General features: G+C 49.8%; 1 protein-coding gene across 9 annotated transcripts in view; it reads right to left on the reverse strand.

The window, feature by feature from the left end:
* The window catches only part of DTNB (dystrobrevin beta), a 122,718-nt gene that overhangs the window by 35,853 nt on the left and 73,424 nt on the right, over positions 1 to 13,441 (reverse strand). The window contains exon 11 of one of the 9 annotated variants that reach the window (XM_072985686.2): positions 11,287 to 12,610. The exons of 7 other annotated variants lie outside the window; for them this stretch is intronic. In XM_072985686.2, the coding sequence (XP_072841787.1) occupies positions 12,472 to 12,610 (139 nt within the window). In that variant the 3' untranslated portion in view covers positions 11,287 to 12,471. Of the gene's footprint in view, positions 1 to 11,286; positions 12,611 to 13,441 lie in introns of those variants that run through there. One more of the 9 variants, XR_012082413.2, reaches the window with a different exon arrangement.

A 13,441-nucleotide genomic window follows, 5' to 3' on the forward strand; every position in this document is an offset into this window, starting at 1 on the left:
TGGGTCCTGCCTGGAGCCTGAGGTGTACCTGAGGTCTCCTCAAGGCGGAGAGGCTCCCACTGAGCCAGCTCTGCTGCCTGATCTGCATGGCTGCCATGTCCTCAAAGCATTGGCTACCAAGCAGCTTCCCAACAAAGTCCCCAGTGCCTTCTGGTGGCAACCACCCAGCCTCAGAATGGTGACTACCAACTAGTATAGCTCAGGCAGCCCCACAAAAAGAGCTTCTCCAGGCTTCAGAGCCTCTAGAACAGTGGTCCCCAACCTTAGGCCTCCAGAAGTTCTTGGACTACAACTCCCAGAAGCCTTCACCACCACCTCTGCTGGCCAGGATTTCTGGGAGTTGAAGTCCAATAACATCTGAAGGCCCAAAGTTGGGGACCACTGCTCTAGAAGGTAGGTGCATCCAGCAGCACCTCACAGGTTCGCACACCTATGCTGCACAGGTAGACACAGGGGTGGGAGTCTCACTGACCAGGCATAACACATCACAGGCACACGGGAAGGAGGGAGTCGGGGAAGCAGTGAGTGGAAGGTGACCCTGCCTGCCTTAGGCCTCCTCTAAACACTCTAAAATCCTTTTATCTCTCCCCCACCTTGCTTCTCCCTTGGCCTGCACCTGAAGCCAGCTTTGGATGGCTGAGATGGGGAAATCAACTGTGCACCCTCCCTTCAGTTGTATTCGGAGAGATGCTCACCAGGACGGGCAACAGGACCTGACACCCTTCCTCAGGAACTGGCTCCACTGAACAATGGGGGAGCGGTCTCAGTAAAAAAAGCCCCCCCCCACTGCCACCAAATGGCGAAAACAAGGTGCCAAACTGCTCAAGGACCAAATGTCTTGACACTCAAACATTTGATTCCCCCCACACACACACACACACACTTGTTATGTTTATATGCCTTGACTTTCCTCCAAGGAGCAGCAGGGGCCAAGGGTTCCCCATGCAGAACCTGGGACTGGGCAAGATGTTTATGGGATGTCTAAACTTACAGATGAAAGGGGTCTCTGAGCTAGTATAAAATTTAGGGTGAAGGCAAATGTTCTGCTCATGAAGCTGGACCGCCAACAAAGCAAAACAGAGTTTAGCTTCTATGTGAGGCGGAGGTGCAGAAAAGGAGTCCGTCTCCCCTCCGCCGCAGACCAACAGCTGGCTTGACGCCCCTTCCCAGCAGGAGGGTGACGCCTGCAGCCAGAGGTCTGGTGAGGCCAGACCTCTTGGTGGGATTGCAAGAGAACGAGGTGGAGCACAGAGGAGGAGGAAAACGAGGCAACAGGCCCTGGCAGCCCACATCCTCTGCGTCACATACACGCTCCCAGTTTACTGACCTTGGAAGGATGGAAGGCTGAGCCAACTTGGAGCCAGCTACCTGAGCCCACTGTGGCCAATCTCAGGGGGTGAGCAGAATCTTGACTGCAATACTGCAGTCTAAGCACTGTGCTACGAGACTCTTTTCAGCCTTGAATTCAGCTCAATCACCACTGGGGTGGGTTGTGGGGTGAGGGGCCCACAACATTCTGGAAGCAGACTTCTGCTCATGCAACAGCAACTCGCCTTCCTCTGCCTCCCCATCCCCCCCCCCCGCCGATCGGCCAGACCCTGCTCAAAGCAGCTCTGGAGGATCCCACCCGCTCTTTGCAACAGGTCTGGGAGATGCTGGCACGGCAGATCAGTTCTGCTGGCAACGTCTGCTCCACTGGCAGACAGATGGAGGTGAACACCACAATTCTAGGTGTCCCGACATACAAAACAGTGCAGATCTCTCTAAGCCTCCCATGACAGCACAGAAACGAGGCCCGGAGCAGGACCATGATGGAGCGGGACGGGCAGGCTGAAGGCAAAGTAAGCCGACAAAGGTCCTCTCTCTTTTCCAAGCCAGTCGGCCCCAGTTCAAGCGCAGTCCATGCATTCTTTGGTCGACATTCAGGCCCTTGCAAACTGTTTATAGTCTGGCACGCTTTAAGAGGGCCTCCCTCAGGTCAGGATTTTTTTTACAAAATACTCAGCTCTGTGGTTTCGTGCAGGGTTTGGGCTTCCAAGGCCTGAACATCTGCAGCCACCTAAAGCCAAGCACCAGTCATTGGGAAAGCCAGGGAAGCAGCTCCTGTTACACCCACTGGGATAACTGGGAACAGCTGCTGGACCGAACCTCTGGCGGCAGCTGAACAGGGAGGGGATGCTTGCTTCAAGGGTAGCACCCCCAAAGCCTGGCTCCATATGGTCCTGGCAGGAGACGCAGAGCACTTGTGCAAGAGGGGCCACCCGCCTCTGGCGCATCTCTTGCCGCCTGCCCTAAAACAGTACAGTAGTTGACTGACAGACAGTGGGGCCTAGTGTGGGTCTCCATCTGAATGGACAATTGAATCGAGTATTTTAACATCTCTAACCATTCCAGTTTCTTCACTGTGAACACTAAAGCTGTGTAGTTTTTCTGTAGTCATGATTTCGGTTTTCTTAATGTTCAACCGCAATCCTGCTTTGACACTTTCTTCTTTCCCTTTCCCTAAAAGTCTTTTCAAGTTCTTGCTGCTTCTGCCAGTAAGATGGTGCTATCTGTATATCTTAAATTAGGTGATGCTTCTTCTACCAATTTTGACTCTTCTTTCATCTGAATCTATTCTGGCTTTCCATATGGTATGTTTTAAACAGAGACTGAGCAGAGAAGGAGAAAAAAACACACCCTAGTCTGAACCTTTGCTTATGGAAAACCCTCCTGCTTCTCTGCATTCTAACTACAGCTTTTTGTCCAGAATACAGGTTCAAATGTTGAAGAATACCCATTTCTTCTAGAGCAACCCACACCTTTTCAAGATTCACACAATCAAAGACATTGCTGTAATTTGTCAAGCACAAACTGACTTTCTCCCAACGTTCTTTGGTCCACAGTCCCCTTTAGTTGCTTCTAAATCACTACTCATTGACTTCCTGAAATAATAAAGCCTAAGAATCCCCACCCCCACCCCCTGTTTGCCTATTTGCTGGTTTCCTAAGAAATCACTCCTGCTCAAAAGTCATAAAATCAACATCAAGATGCTGCTTTCTTCCACAATCCTAAAGCTGGCCATGAATTTCATACACTGTATGTCACCAGAAGCAGCATCTCATTTCCTGTGAATCTTCTGCCTGTCCGTGTAAATTGATGCCACTATATTCTTGAAGAGTGAGGGGCAGGACTCTTCAATTTCTGTACCGTGGATATGTTTCCAATGACTTCCATCACATCTTCTTCCCAGCCATTTTTTTTTCAGAACAGAAAGACTCCCATCACTTGAGCCATCATCCATCATCTTTCTGGCTCTCTGCACTTTTCTTCTAAGTGTGTTTCTTCTTCTTCTTTTGTTCCTGAGGCTACAAAGCTGCATCCTGATCCAACACAAAGGTCTATGTCCAGCTGAGAGGTTTTCCCACTTTTCACCTGTTTGGGCACTGATGAATTTTAAGATAATTCAGAAATGATTTCCCCACCAGCCGGCTTCAAAAGCCTCTTTGCTTCATCCTGGGACAGAAGAGGTCAACCCATGGCAATCGATGGACGAAATGTTTAGGAGGATGCCATTGTTTGCATGCCATCCATTAATTAGTGACAATTGTGTCTCATCTTTGCTGGAATGAGCTGAAGGCAGCTCCCATGAATGCTCTCTTCCTCTCCACTTTACGCTCTTGACAATTCTGCAATGTAGGTCATGGAGTATGACTGGCTCAAGGTCACCCAAGGAATTCCATGGCCATGTCAACATTAAAACCTAGAGTTCCCAAGGTCCAAACTGCTACATCAGGCTAACTGGTGAGAATTCAAGACATAAGCACGGAAGGAAAGGTCCTGCCGGTTCTGTCTTTCCATAAAACAAAGCAGGCCAGAGAAGGAAGCTGCCTGAGTAATTTTCATAAGAGCGGTTGCTTCACTGGGAAGAACATTGCCACTGAATGACAGTCAGGTCCCAGCACACTCTCATTCATCTGGCTGTCTGCTGTGATTTTAAGAATGGGAGCAACTTCCCACAGCTCTCATGGGCTGGAAGACATTCAGGGAATGGCAGCGAGGATGATCAGTGGACTGGAAGAAAGATGGAAAAAAGATGGAAAGAACTAGGTATGTTTAGCCTTGAGAAAAGAAGACTGTGTGGGAGATAGGATAACATCCTTCAAAGACTTGAAAGGCTGTCCCTACAGAGGAGGGTCAGGATCTGTTCTCGATCACGCCAGAGTTCAGGACACATAACGATGGGCTCAAGCTACAGGAAGCCAGCTTTTGGTTGAACATCAAGAAAAGCTTCTTAACTGTTAGAGCAGTATGACAATGGAATTGAGGACCTTGAGAGGTGGTGAGTGCCCCAACGCTGGAGGCATTCAAGAGAAAGCTATACAACCATCTGTTGGACCTACTATGATTTGATTTCCTGCCTTGAGCAGGGTTGGACTCAATAGCCTTAGAGGCTCCTTCCAATTCCATGATTTTATGATTCTATGGACTGTGAGACAGAGGGAAACCTCTGTGCCAGAGAAGATGACCTGTTCTTTTAAAGAAATATGTATTTTTCCCCCTCTGAAAGTGGCACATTGGTCTACAGCAGGAGATGCTTTGGCAGAATCTGGGATCTGGCATTGCACTGGTGTTGTGTGCTCAGGAAACCAATTCACAAGAAAAGATGTGATTTGCAGTGCATCATAACCGAGTCCCTGTGGGGAAGTCGAAGCAGCAGGAGGCAGAGCGGGATTTCTGTGCATGAGGCTTTGGAGGAGCCGACCACAAAGCAACTGACAGGCAAGCATCATCCGGGGGCTACAGTGGCGGCGGCAGCAGCAGTATCTTCCTGGTTCTCAAAGGAAAAAAAATGCCAAGAGCGCCACACTGCCCTGGGGGGGGGGGTGAGATAACCAGGGACAACATGGAGGAGGTGGATAGGCTACACTGCCTTCGGTGCACAGCACCATGGAGGCCTGTAACTTCTCTGCAACGCAAGGGGGAAAAAAAGGTCCAGAAGGCAGCAAACGCATGGCTTTGACACATGGCTCCCTAATGTAACAGCAAGAAATCTGGTGGCCTCCCAAGCGCATCAAAAGCATGGCCAACATCTGGAAAGAACAGCAACCAACTGCCAATGGGGAGACTTTCACAGTGGGAACGGTGGGGGGGGGGCGGGGAGGGACCGGGACAAGGACTTCCAGATGTCTGGGGACACCTGTTACCTCCTCACCCTTCTCTGTAAAATATCTGGAGCTCAGAAAGCCCTCTCGCGCCCTCTAGTGGGCAGGGGGACCAATTTCACCAATTTCTTCATCACTTTCAGACCCATCAGAAGCATAAGCAGAGATCCTCATGGCGCAGTGAGTGGTTAAACTGCAGCCCTGCAGCCAAAACTCTGTTCATGACCAGGGCTGAATCCCAGGTAGCCCTCTCTCTCTCTCTCTCTCTCTCTCTTTCTCTCGGTTCATTCCGCCTTCTGTCCTTCTGAGGTTGGTAGAGTACCCAGCTCGCTGGGTGTGGGGAGGCAAGGTGTATTCCTTGCATAATTCTAAACCACCCAGAGAACGCTTTCAGCACTACAGGGCGGTCTATAAGCAGCAGGCTTTAAGCAATTCCAGCCTGGAAAAAAACAACTGCCCCCCCCTCACTTCAAAAAGTTCAAGGGCAGGTGAAAAGATGAAGAAAACTGCCCCCCTCCATTTCTCTTCAGGGATGAGTTTGGATTTTTATTTAAAAATAAAAATGGGTGGTGGGGGGGCATGGGGCTGCCTTGACATGTAGGCGCCTCAATTAACCCCCTGGGGTGGCCCATACTTTGCCCACCCCTGATTTACATGGACAAACCCCACAAAGAGTATGCATTTATTACACCGCTTGCCTCTCCGCACTTGATCGTAACAATAGCCCTGTGAGGTAGACCAGGTGGAAGGAGAGGGACTGGCCACAAAGGCAACCACAGAACGTGGGGCCTCCAAGTGCCAGGTCAAGACTCTTCACGTGTAATGTGTACCGATGAAGATGAGAGGATGATATTTTGGTACTGAAGTCGGCCACTTTGCACTTAATAATAACTGCATGCTGTCCGTTCTGACTTATCCTTATTTTTTTTTTGGGTATAGCAGTGGCTCCCAAATGTTTTGACTTGTGCTCCCTTGGGCTTACTGGCCACGGGCTGCTGCTCCCCCCAATGCCCACTATTATTGCCACTTTTGTGGCAGGGCAGCATTTATATCCCTTTAGATCAGTACCCACAGCTGTTCATGTGGCCATGCATTTAACCCACATGTTAACTGCTGATGCAGGATGGCGTTTTTCCCAAAAAAGAGAGGTTACTGACCTGACGCTCTGGATTTTCAAGTGGTCCTCCGTGAATTCACACAACTGGGTTTTAGAGCGCTTGCGCAGAGACTCTCAGAAACATCTAGAGCTTTTACATGTGTTCGTTAGGACCTCCCTCTCGTTGTGCGTGCCCCAACCATGGCACGGAGGTGCCTCAGTTCCGCGGAACAGTCTGCCGCTGTCCTGCAATCAAAAAGGCATACGTGACGGACAGAGGGGAGGACGGGCGGGACGGGCGGATTCACGGAGGACCCCTCGAAGAACCACAGTGGCAGGTAAGTAACCTCTCTTTCTTCTTCGGGGTCTCTGTGAAAGCACACAAATGGGTGACTAGCAAGATGATTTACCAGGAGGTCTACGACAGAGTAGAGGCAACGACAGCGCGACCCAAGGAGGCATCTCAGCCTTGGCTCAGCTAGCCAGCCGGTCATGGGCAGCCGAAGTGGACGGCGTAGCCCAGGTGGCCGCTTTGCAGGCATCGATCAAGTCTACTCCTCTAACGAATGCCGTGGATGTCGCAACAGCTCTTGTGGAGTGTGCCCGAACTAGACCTGGTCAGGGTTCACGAGCAAGGTCATATGCTAGACCAACTGTAGAGACAATCCCCTTGGAAATCGTCTGAGAGGTGACTGGAGAACCCTTAGAAGGACTGTGGCAACGGATGAAGAGCCTCTTGGATTTCCAGAAAGAAGCAGCGCGGGAGACATAAAATGGCAAAGCACACCGGACTGCCGGGGAGTGGAGGGAGTGCTCTAGGTCGTTAGTAGATAAAGCAAAGAAAGTAGGCCGGATAATGGGCTGCCGTCAATGGAAGTCAGACACACACACCCTTTGGAAGGAAGGTCATGTCAGGATAGAGCACGACCTTGTTAGGATCACCTTGCAGACAAGGTGGGCCGCCATGGAGAGCGGAGAGCTCACCGGCCCTGCGGGCTGATGGGAGGGCAACCAGAAAGGTTGTTTTCAAAGTCAAGAGTCTTTCTGATGCTGTTGCCAATGGTTCAAAAGGTGGTCGCGTTAGGTGATTAAGGACAAGCTGGAGAAACCACTGAGGAGTAGGGGGGGGGTCTGACTGATGGGCAAATATTCTGTAGACCACATAAAAACCGTTTGAGTGTGGGGTGTCTGAATCACAATGCAGAGCCCGTATTTTGGGGCTGATGAGCAACTATCACCGCAATATAGACCTTCAGTGTAGCGTCTGAGAGGTCTTGGTGGAAAAGATGCAGAAGGAAGGCAAGAACAATGTCCAGTGTTGCTGGAGCAACAGGTAAGTTACATGATGATGTGAATTTTGAAAAGATGTTCCACTTGTAATTATACAGAGTTTTAGTAGAAGGTGTGCGGGCGTAGTCCAAAAACTGCTTTATCGAGGGAGGAGCCTCCAGGTGGTGAGGTTTAGTGTCTGGCGGTCTAGATGAAAAGTCTTGCCCTGGTTGAGGGTCAGCAGGTGTGGGAGCCACGGACAGTGGAAGAAACTGACAGCCATCATGGGGCGATCAGGATGGCATTGGAGTTGTTTTGCCAGAGGTTTTTTGTGTGTGTGCACTGGAGGAACGGAATGGTTAGGTTAGGTTAGGCATCCTTCAGACTCGAGAGACCATGGTATCGTGCTCTGTATGGAAGACTTGGAACAGCGTCTAGTGTGGCTGAGGAGGCCAATTTGAGAGTGACAATCCCTTCCAAACTGAGGACAAATACAATTGTACCCCATCTAGCTCCCTGATTTAGCTGTTTTCGTGACTGCCTCTTTGCCTCGGCCTGCTGGACAAGGGTCTCTTCAAATTGGGAGAGGCTGTGATGCACCGCCTGCCTCCAGGTTGAACGCTCAGAGGTCAAGGTTTCCCATATGTTGAGGTCCATTTCCAAGGCCTTCGGATCCCGTTTGCAGATCTCCCTGTATCACAGCTGTGGTCTACCTCTGGGGCGATGTCCCTGCACTAATTCTCCATACAGGAGATCTTTAGGAATCCGATCATCAGCTATTCTCACAACATGCCCAAGCCAACATAGACATTGCTGCTTCAGTAATGTATACTTGCTAAAAATTCCAGCTCGTTCTAGGACTACTCTGTTTGGAAGTTTGTCCTACCAGGTGATACCAAAAATGAGTCAGAGACAACGCATATGGAACGTGTTCAGCTTCCTCTCCTCTGGGACAGCTGGGCTAGTGACGACGGGATCCTCTTATCCCACCACTGGGGTGACTAGGTTGATGTGGCTTTCACAAACACCTGGCTAAGAAAAGTGGAAATGCTTGTTGAGAACTGAAGGGACAAGAACAAGTAGAGGAAAGAGACTAAATCTTCCACGAGGCTCAGGAGGCCAGGGCTACCCTGACCGATTCCCTTGTCATGTTTTGATCTCCTTTGCCAGCAACATTTCACCTGTCGTCCTTAAATGACGGACGTTGCTTTGTTGCTGTATCGCTCGCTTACTTCAATCAGGTTCTGATCATTCCTACTCAATTGCAACAATGTACATTTTTAGAATGTCTACCACCTTTGATTTCAGGCGCTGCGTTATCAATGAATGAACTAGCTTGTTTCAGTTAAGATTCTGAGTCTGTGGTCAATGACGTTACTAGCCCAATGTTACTCTCTGCGAAGGTTGAGGAGGCCCAAATGGGAGCTCGGCGCTGACCGCCAGATCTACCAGTGGGCCTGCGCGAGCCGACGGACAGACGGCCCCGCTCCTCCTCTTCCTTCTCTCCCAAAGCAGCTCCTCCTTAGCAACAGCCGGCCACATCAGAGAGACAGACGCGTGCTGAGAGGCTGCCGCCTGGGACACCGCAAGATGCCAGCTCTGCTTGTGCGTCCGCCCTGGCAGCGCCACCACGGGCTGCCACAACGCCTCCCTTCACGTGGTTCGTCTTCCAAGGTGACAGATGCCACTGCCTGTCAGCCGCGTCTGCTTGCATCCCCCCCTTTTTTTTGCAGGACAAGCAGGACAGCCTTTCTGCAAAAGCACCAGTGGGCAAACCAGGACACCCGAGTCCCTTTGGCCTCTTTCCGCGCTTGACTGGGCCTGGGAGGAGACGCAGGGTTCCCCCCCCCACACACACACACATATGCAGCCCAATCGGTCTTTGCCATCTGACCAGCTCTGTCCCTGTTCCTAACCCCCCCCCCTTTGCACCTTCTATTTTGGGGGCTCTCCCATTCCCCTCTGCCTTCTCTTTCTCCCCCTTTCCCCACCTGGGCTCCGTGCCTTCTCCTGCCCCCCTCAAAGCAGCTGCTTTCTCTGCTGCGGAAGGGCCAGCGTCACCCTGGAGGACCAGAGATGCTGAGTGGGGGGGGGGGGAAGGCCCTTTCAAAGGCAGGGCTTCAATGCCTGCAAAGGAGAAGAAAGCCATCCCCAGAGGAAAGAGGAGCGGCCTGTCTGTGGGCTCTGGAAACCCCAAAGCAAGAGAGGCCCTCGCCAGCACTGGGGCTCTTGGTCCTCCTGGAGGAAGGCCTGGGCTGACCCTAACTCTGCCCCCCCCCGGTCACCTCCTGGCCAGGCCCTGTTTTCTCACCGCAGCCGGCTCGGGCGTCCCCTCCCAAGGCAGCTCAGCCCTACCAAACCCATACCAAGCAGACACAGGGCACGCCCTGATGTGCATCTCACCTGTTTCCCTGCCTTTGGGATCTAATCCTAATCAATGGACCTCAAAAGAATCCTCGCTCACTCCTCCGGTGGTGTGAGAAGGACAGGTTACAGACCCGTGACTGTGGTTCCTCTGGTGGTCGTCTGTGAAGTCTCACACACACGAGGTTCTCTTGGCGCATGCATGAAGCTCCTCGGAAAACTCTAGAGCTACAGACACAAAATAACCCTCCACCCATACGCCCCTCCTGTGCACCCCTTTCAAATCCTCCCCCCCCCCGACCCCCCACAAGCCACTGCGGAACAAAAAATAAATTAGGTGACAGACAGCAGGGAGGCAGGGAAGGTGGTGTGCATTCACAGACGGCCACTCCAAGAACCACAGTGATGGGTAAGTAACCTGCTGCCTTTCCTTGTTGCCTACGAATCGCACACTGGGTGGCTAGGAAGCCCACTGGCTAGCTCAGACCTGAGTAAAAAGTGTGGCCCGCAAACTGCTCCTGTACGGCCCACGGACAGTTTTGAACATCAAAACCATTTATAGCTTTTTGTCTAAACTTGATCAGTTGCTTATCTTTAACATACCGCAAAAAACCTCTTTAGTATTTGTGAAGATTAACAAGTTTAAAATAAAAACAATCATAATATCACTGTTTCGTTTTGGTTCGGCCCCCGAACGCACTTCAGATTTTTCACGTGGTCCCCTATAGAAATTAATTGCCCACCCCTGGGCTAGCTGGAGGGCAGTCACACCAGCCCAGAGGAGGAAACAGCTCGGCCAAAAGAAACATCGATTTTTGCTCAAACATCAAGCCTGTTTGAGGAACGTGTTGGAAGGAAGGCCATGGCTGACAACTGTGTGACTGATTTATGGGCCTCCTGCAACTGGACAACTTGAGAGGAATGCTTCTAAAGCAGCGGTTCCCAACCTTGGGTCCCCGAATGTCCTTCGACTAAAATCTTCCAGAGCTCCTGGCAGTCACAGCCAGGGGTGAAGGGGTCAGGGAGTTGCAATCCAAGAACACCTGGGTGACCCAAGGTGAGGAACCACGGCTGTGCAGCCTCCACTGCTCTCGTGGAATGAAGCTCGGTAGTGAGTGGTTTGCAAACGGATAAGCCAAAATGACGGCCTCCATGATCCACGTTGACCTAGGTTGAGATGATACTGGCTGACGCCTTCTTTGGTCTTAGATGAAAAGTCTTATCAGCCTTTCAAAACAGCTTCCTTCTGGAGATGGAGAAATCAAGGGCTCCGCACACATCAATGCTTTTTTTTCCCAATTCCATAACTGGGTGACAGAAAGAAGGTGGGCAAGATCAAAGGCCGGAAATCTGAGATCACTTTCAGAAGAAAGGATGCAGGCTTTTCTGGAGCAAGAATGATGGTGTCTGCTCTTTCCCTTTCCTTTGGTTTTTTTTTTTTTTTTTTTTTTTTTTTTTTTTTTTTTTGATACCAAGGTCATTTGGTTTCTGGACCATTGATGCTGAGGAAGAGGAGTGCTAGCAAAACCAAGCTGGCTGAACTTCATCTTGATGTTGAAGCAGGCGGATTAGCTTCCCTGAGTGGCTTGAACGGAGGGTGGCCCTGCCTGCATCCAGCCCACCACAACCTGCTTGGGTGGTGTTTTGCAGATGGAAACCTTGGATATGCAATCATTCAGCAATGGCATCAATAGCTTCCCGTGATCTTTCCTTGAGGTGAGACTGCCAATTTTTTAAGGCAGCTCTGGTGACGTTTTCACAAATTTTGCCAGGATCAGGCCTGGTGGCTTTCGCAAAAGCAGTTCAAGCCCTGAGAGCGGCTACTGGAGAGTGGGACTTAGTAGTTAAGGGCTTGAGGTGCCCCTTTTGAGTGGGATCACAAGGATCATTAAAAAAAAGGATCAGGAAGAGGAGTGCTAGCAAAACCAATGAAAAGAATTTTGGTTTTTTGTAGATCGAAAACTACAAAGAGAAGATGAAGAAGAAGGAAAACAGAGGGCCTGTTTACAAGCGTTGCTAAACAAGACAAAGGAAAAATGATCAAGAAGCTTCCTCAAAGGGTGACTTCAGCGACAGTAACAAGGGAAGGAGGAATTATCGCGAGGAAGGTCATGGACAGTGGGGAACACACGTGGAATTTTTTTCCTGGGTCGCTAGATTTTAGAAGTTTCAGAGGCACAAAAAGGGCCCAACATGTGGTTCAGAGACATTACAAAAAAGAAAATCTGGTACCACAGCTGCCTGTTATTGACCGTATCCCATAAATGCAAGGATTTTTCTAAACTTGGCTGTTTTGCATCTGCATGGCAGGCATTTTCTGGGACATCACAAAGCGACACAATCCCAGACGGTGCATCAGGTGCAGCCAAGGCCCAAGTACAGTGGTTCCTCTTCTTCTTCCTCCTGGTTTTGCCACGATTCCCTGGTGAGCAGGGTAGGGTGGGGCAATGGAGGAGCTGTGCTGCTTGTACAGAAAAAGATCCTTCCCTGCCACCCTGCCGGCTTTCTTTCCACCCCACGGGGAGCCCACTTTAGACTACAGGAAATGATGGCCTGTGTGATTTCTTTTTTTTCCTTCCCACCTAAAAGTGTGATATTTCAGTCCTTAAGAAGTGTTTGAAATAACCTCAGAACAAGCATCCTAAGTGGGAAATTGAGGACAGGAGATTTGACAGCCCTCTGGGATCGCTTAACATAATAATTTCTCTCTGACATGTTGAAACTGGTGACTTTGTTTCTGGTTAGTTTAAATATATGAACCAGAGAGAGAGAGAGAGAGGGAGAGAGAGAGAGAAATGGTTAACAAAATCAACAGGGAAAAATTCACTTGTCTGAAATAGAGCGCTAAGAGCAGAGCTTTTAGGGATACTTCAAACCACCAGAAAGAGAAACAAGTGGGTCCAAGATCAAATCCAACCTGAACTTCCCCTAGAAAAAAAAGAGGCTTGTTCTTTGGGCACCTCACGAGGAGGCCAAACCTCCTGGAAAAGACAGTAACACAGTGAAATCTTGGAGACAGCAGGAAAAGAGGAAGTCCAAATACAACATGGACAAGCCTGCACTAAAGGAAGCCATATAATAATGAGCCTCGTGGCGCAGTGGTTAAAACGCTGTACTGCAAGCTAAAACTGTGCTCACGACCTGGGGTTCAAATCCCAGGTAGCCGGCTCAAGGTTGACTCAGCCTTCCATCCTTCCGAGGTCGGTAAAATGAGTACCCAGCTTGCTGGGGGAGGGGGAAATGTGTAGCCTGTATAATGAAATTGTAAACCGCCCAGAGAGTGCTTGTAGCGCTATGGGGCGGTATATAAGTCCAATAAATAAATAAATAAATAAATAAATAAATAAATAAAATAAAATAATATAAAATAATATAATATAATATAATATAATATAATATAATATAATATAAGTGAGTTTGCCAGAGCTGAGCAGGGCTGCTGAGGACAGGGACCTTTTGGAGATAATTCATTCATAGGTTCAGGTTGAGCCGGAGGCGACTTGAGAACACCCAACAACAACAACAAAACACAACTAATGCAGAAAGAAGTCAGAAATATTGGTTTTGC

The sequence above is a fragment of the Pogona vitticeps genome, chromosome 1, assembly GCF_051106095.1.
Source record: "Pogona vitticeps strain Pit_001003342236 chromosome 1, PviZW2.1, whole genome shotgun sequence".
NCBI lineage: Eukaryota > Metazoa > Chordata > Lepidosauria > Squamata > Agamidae > Pogona > Pogona vitticeps.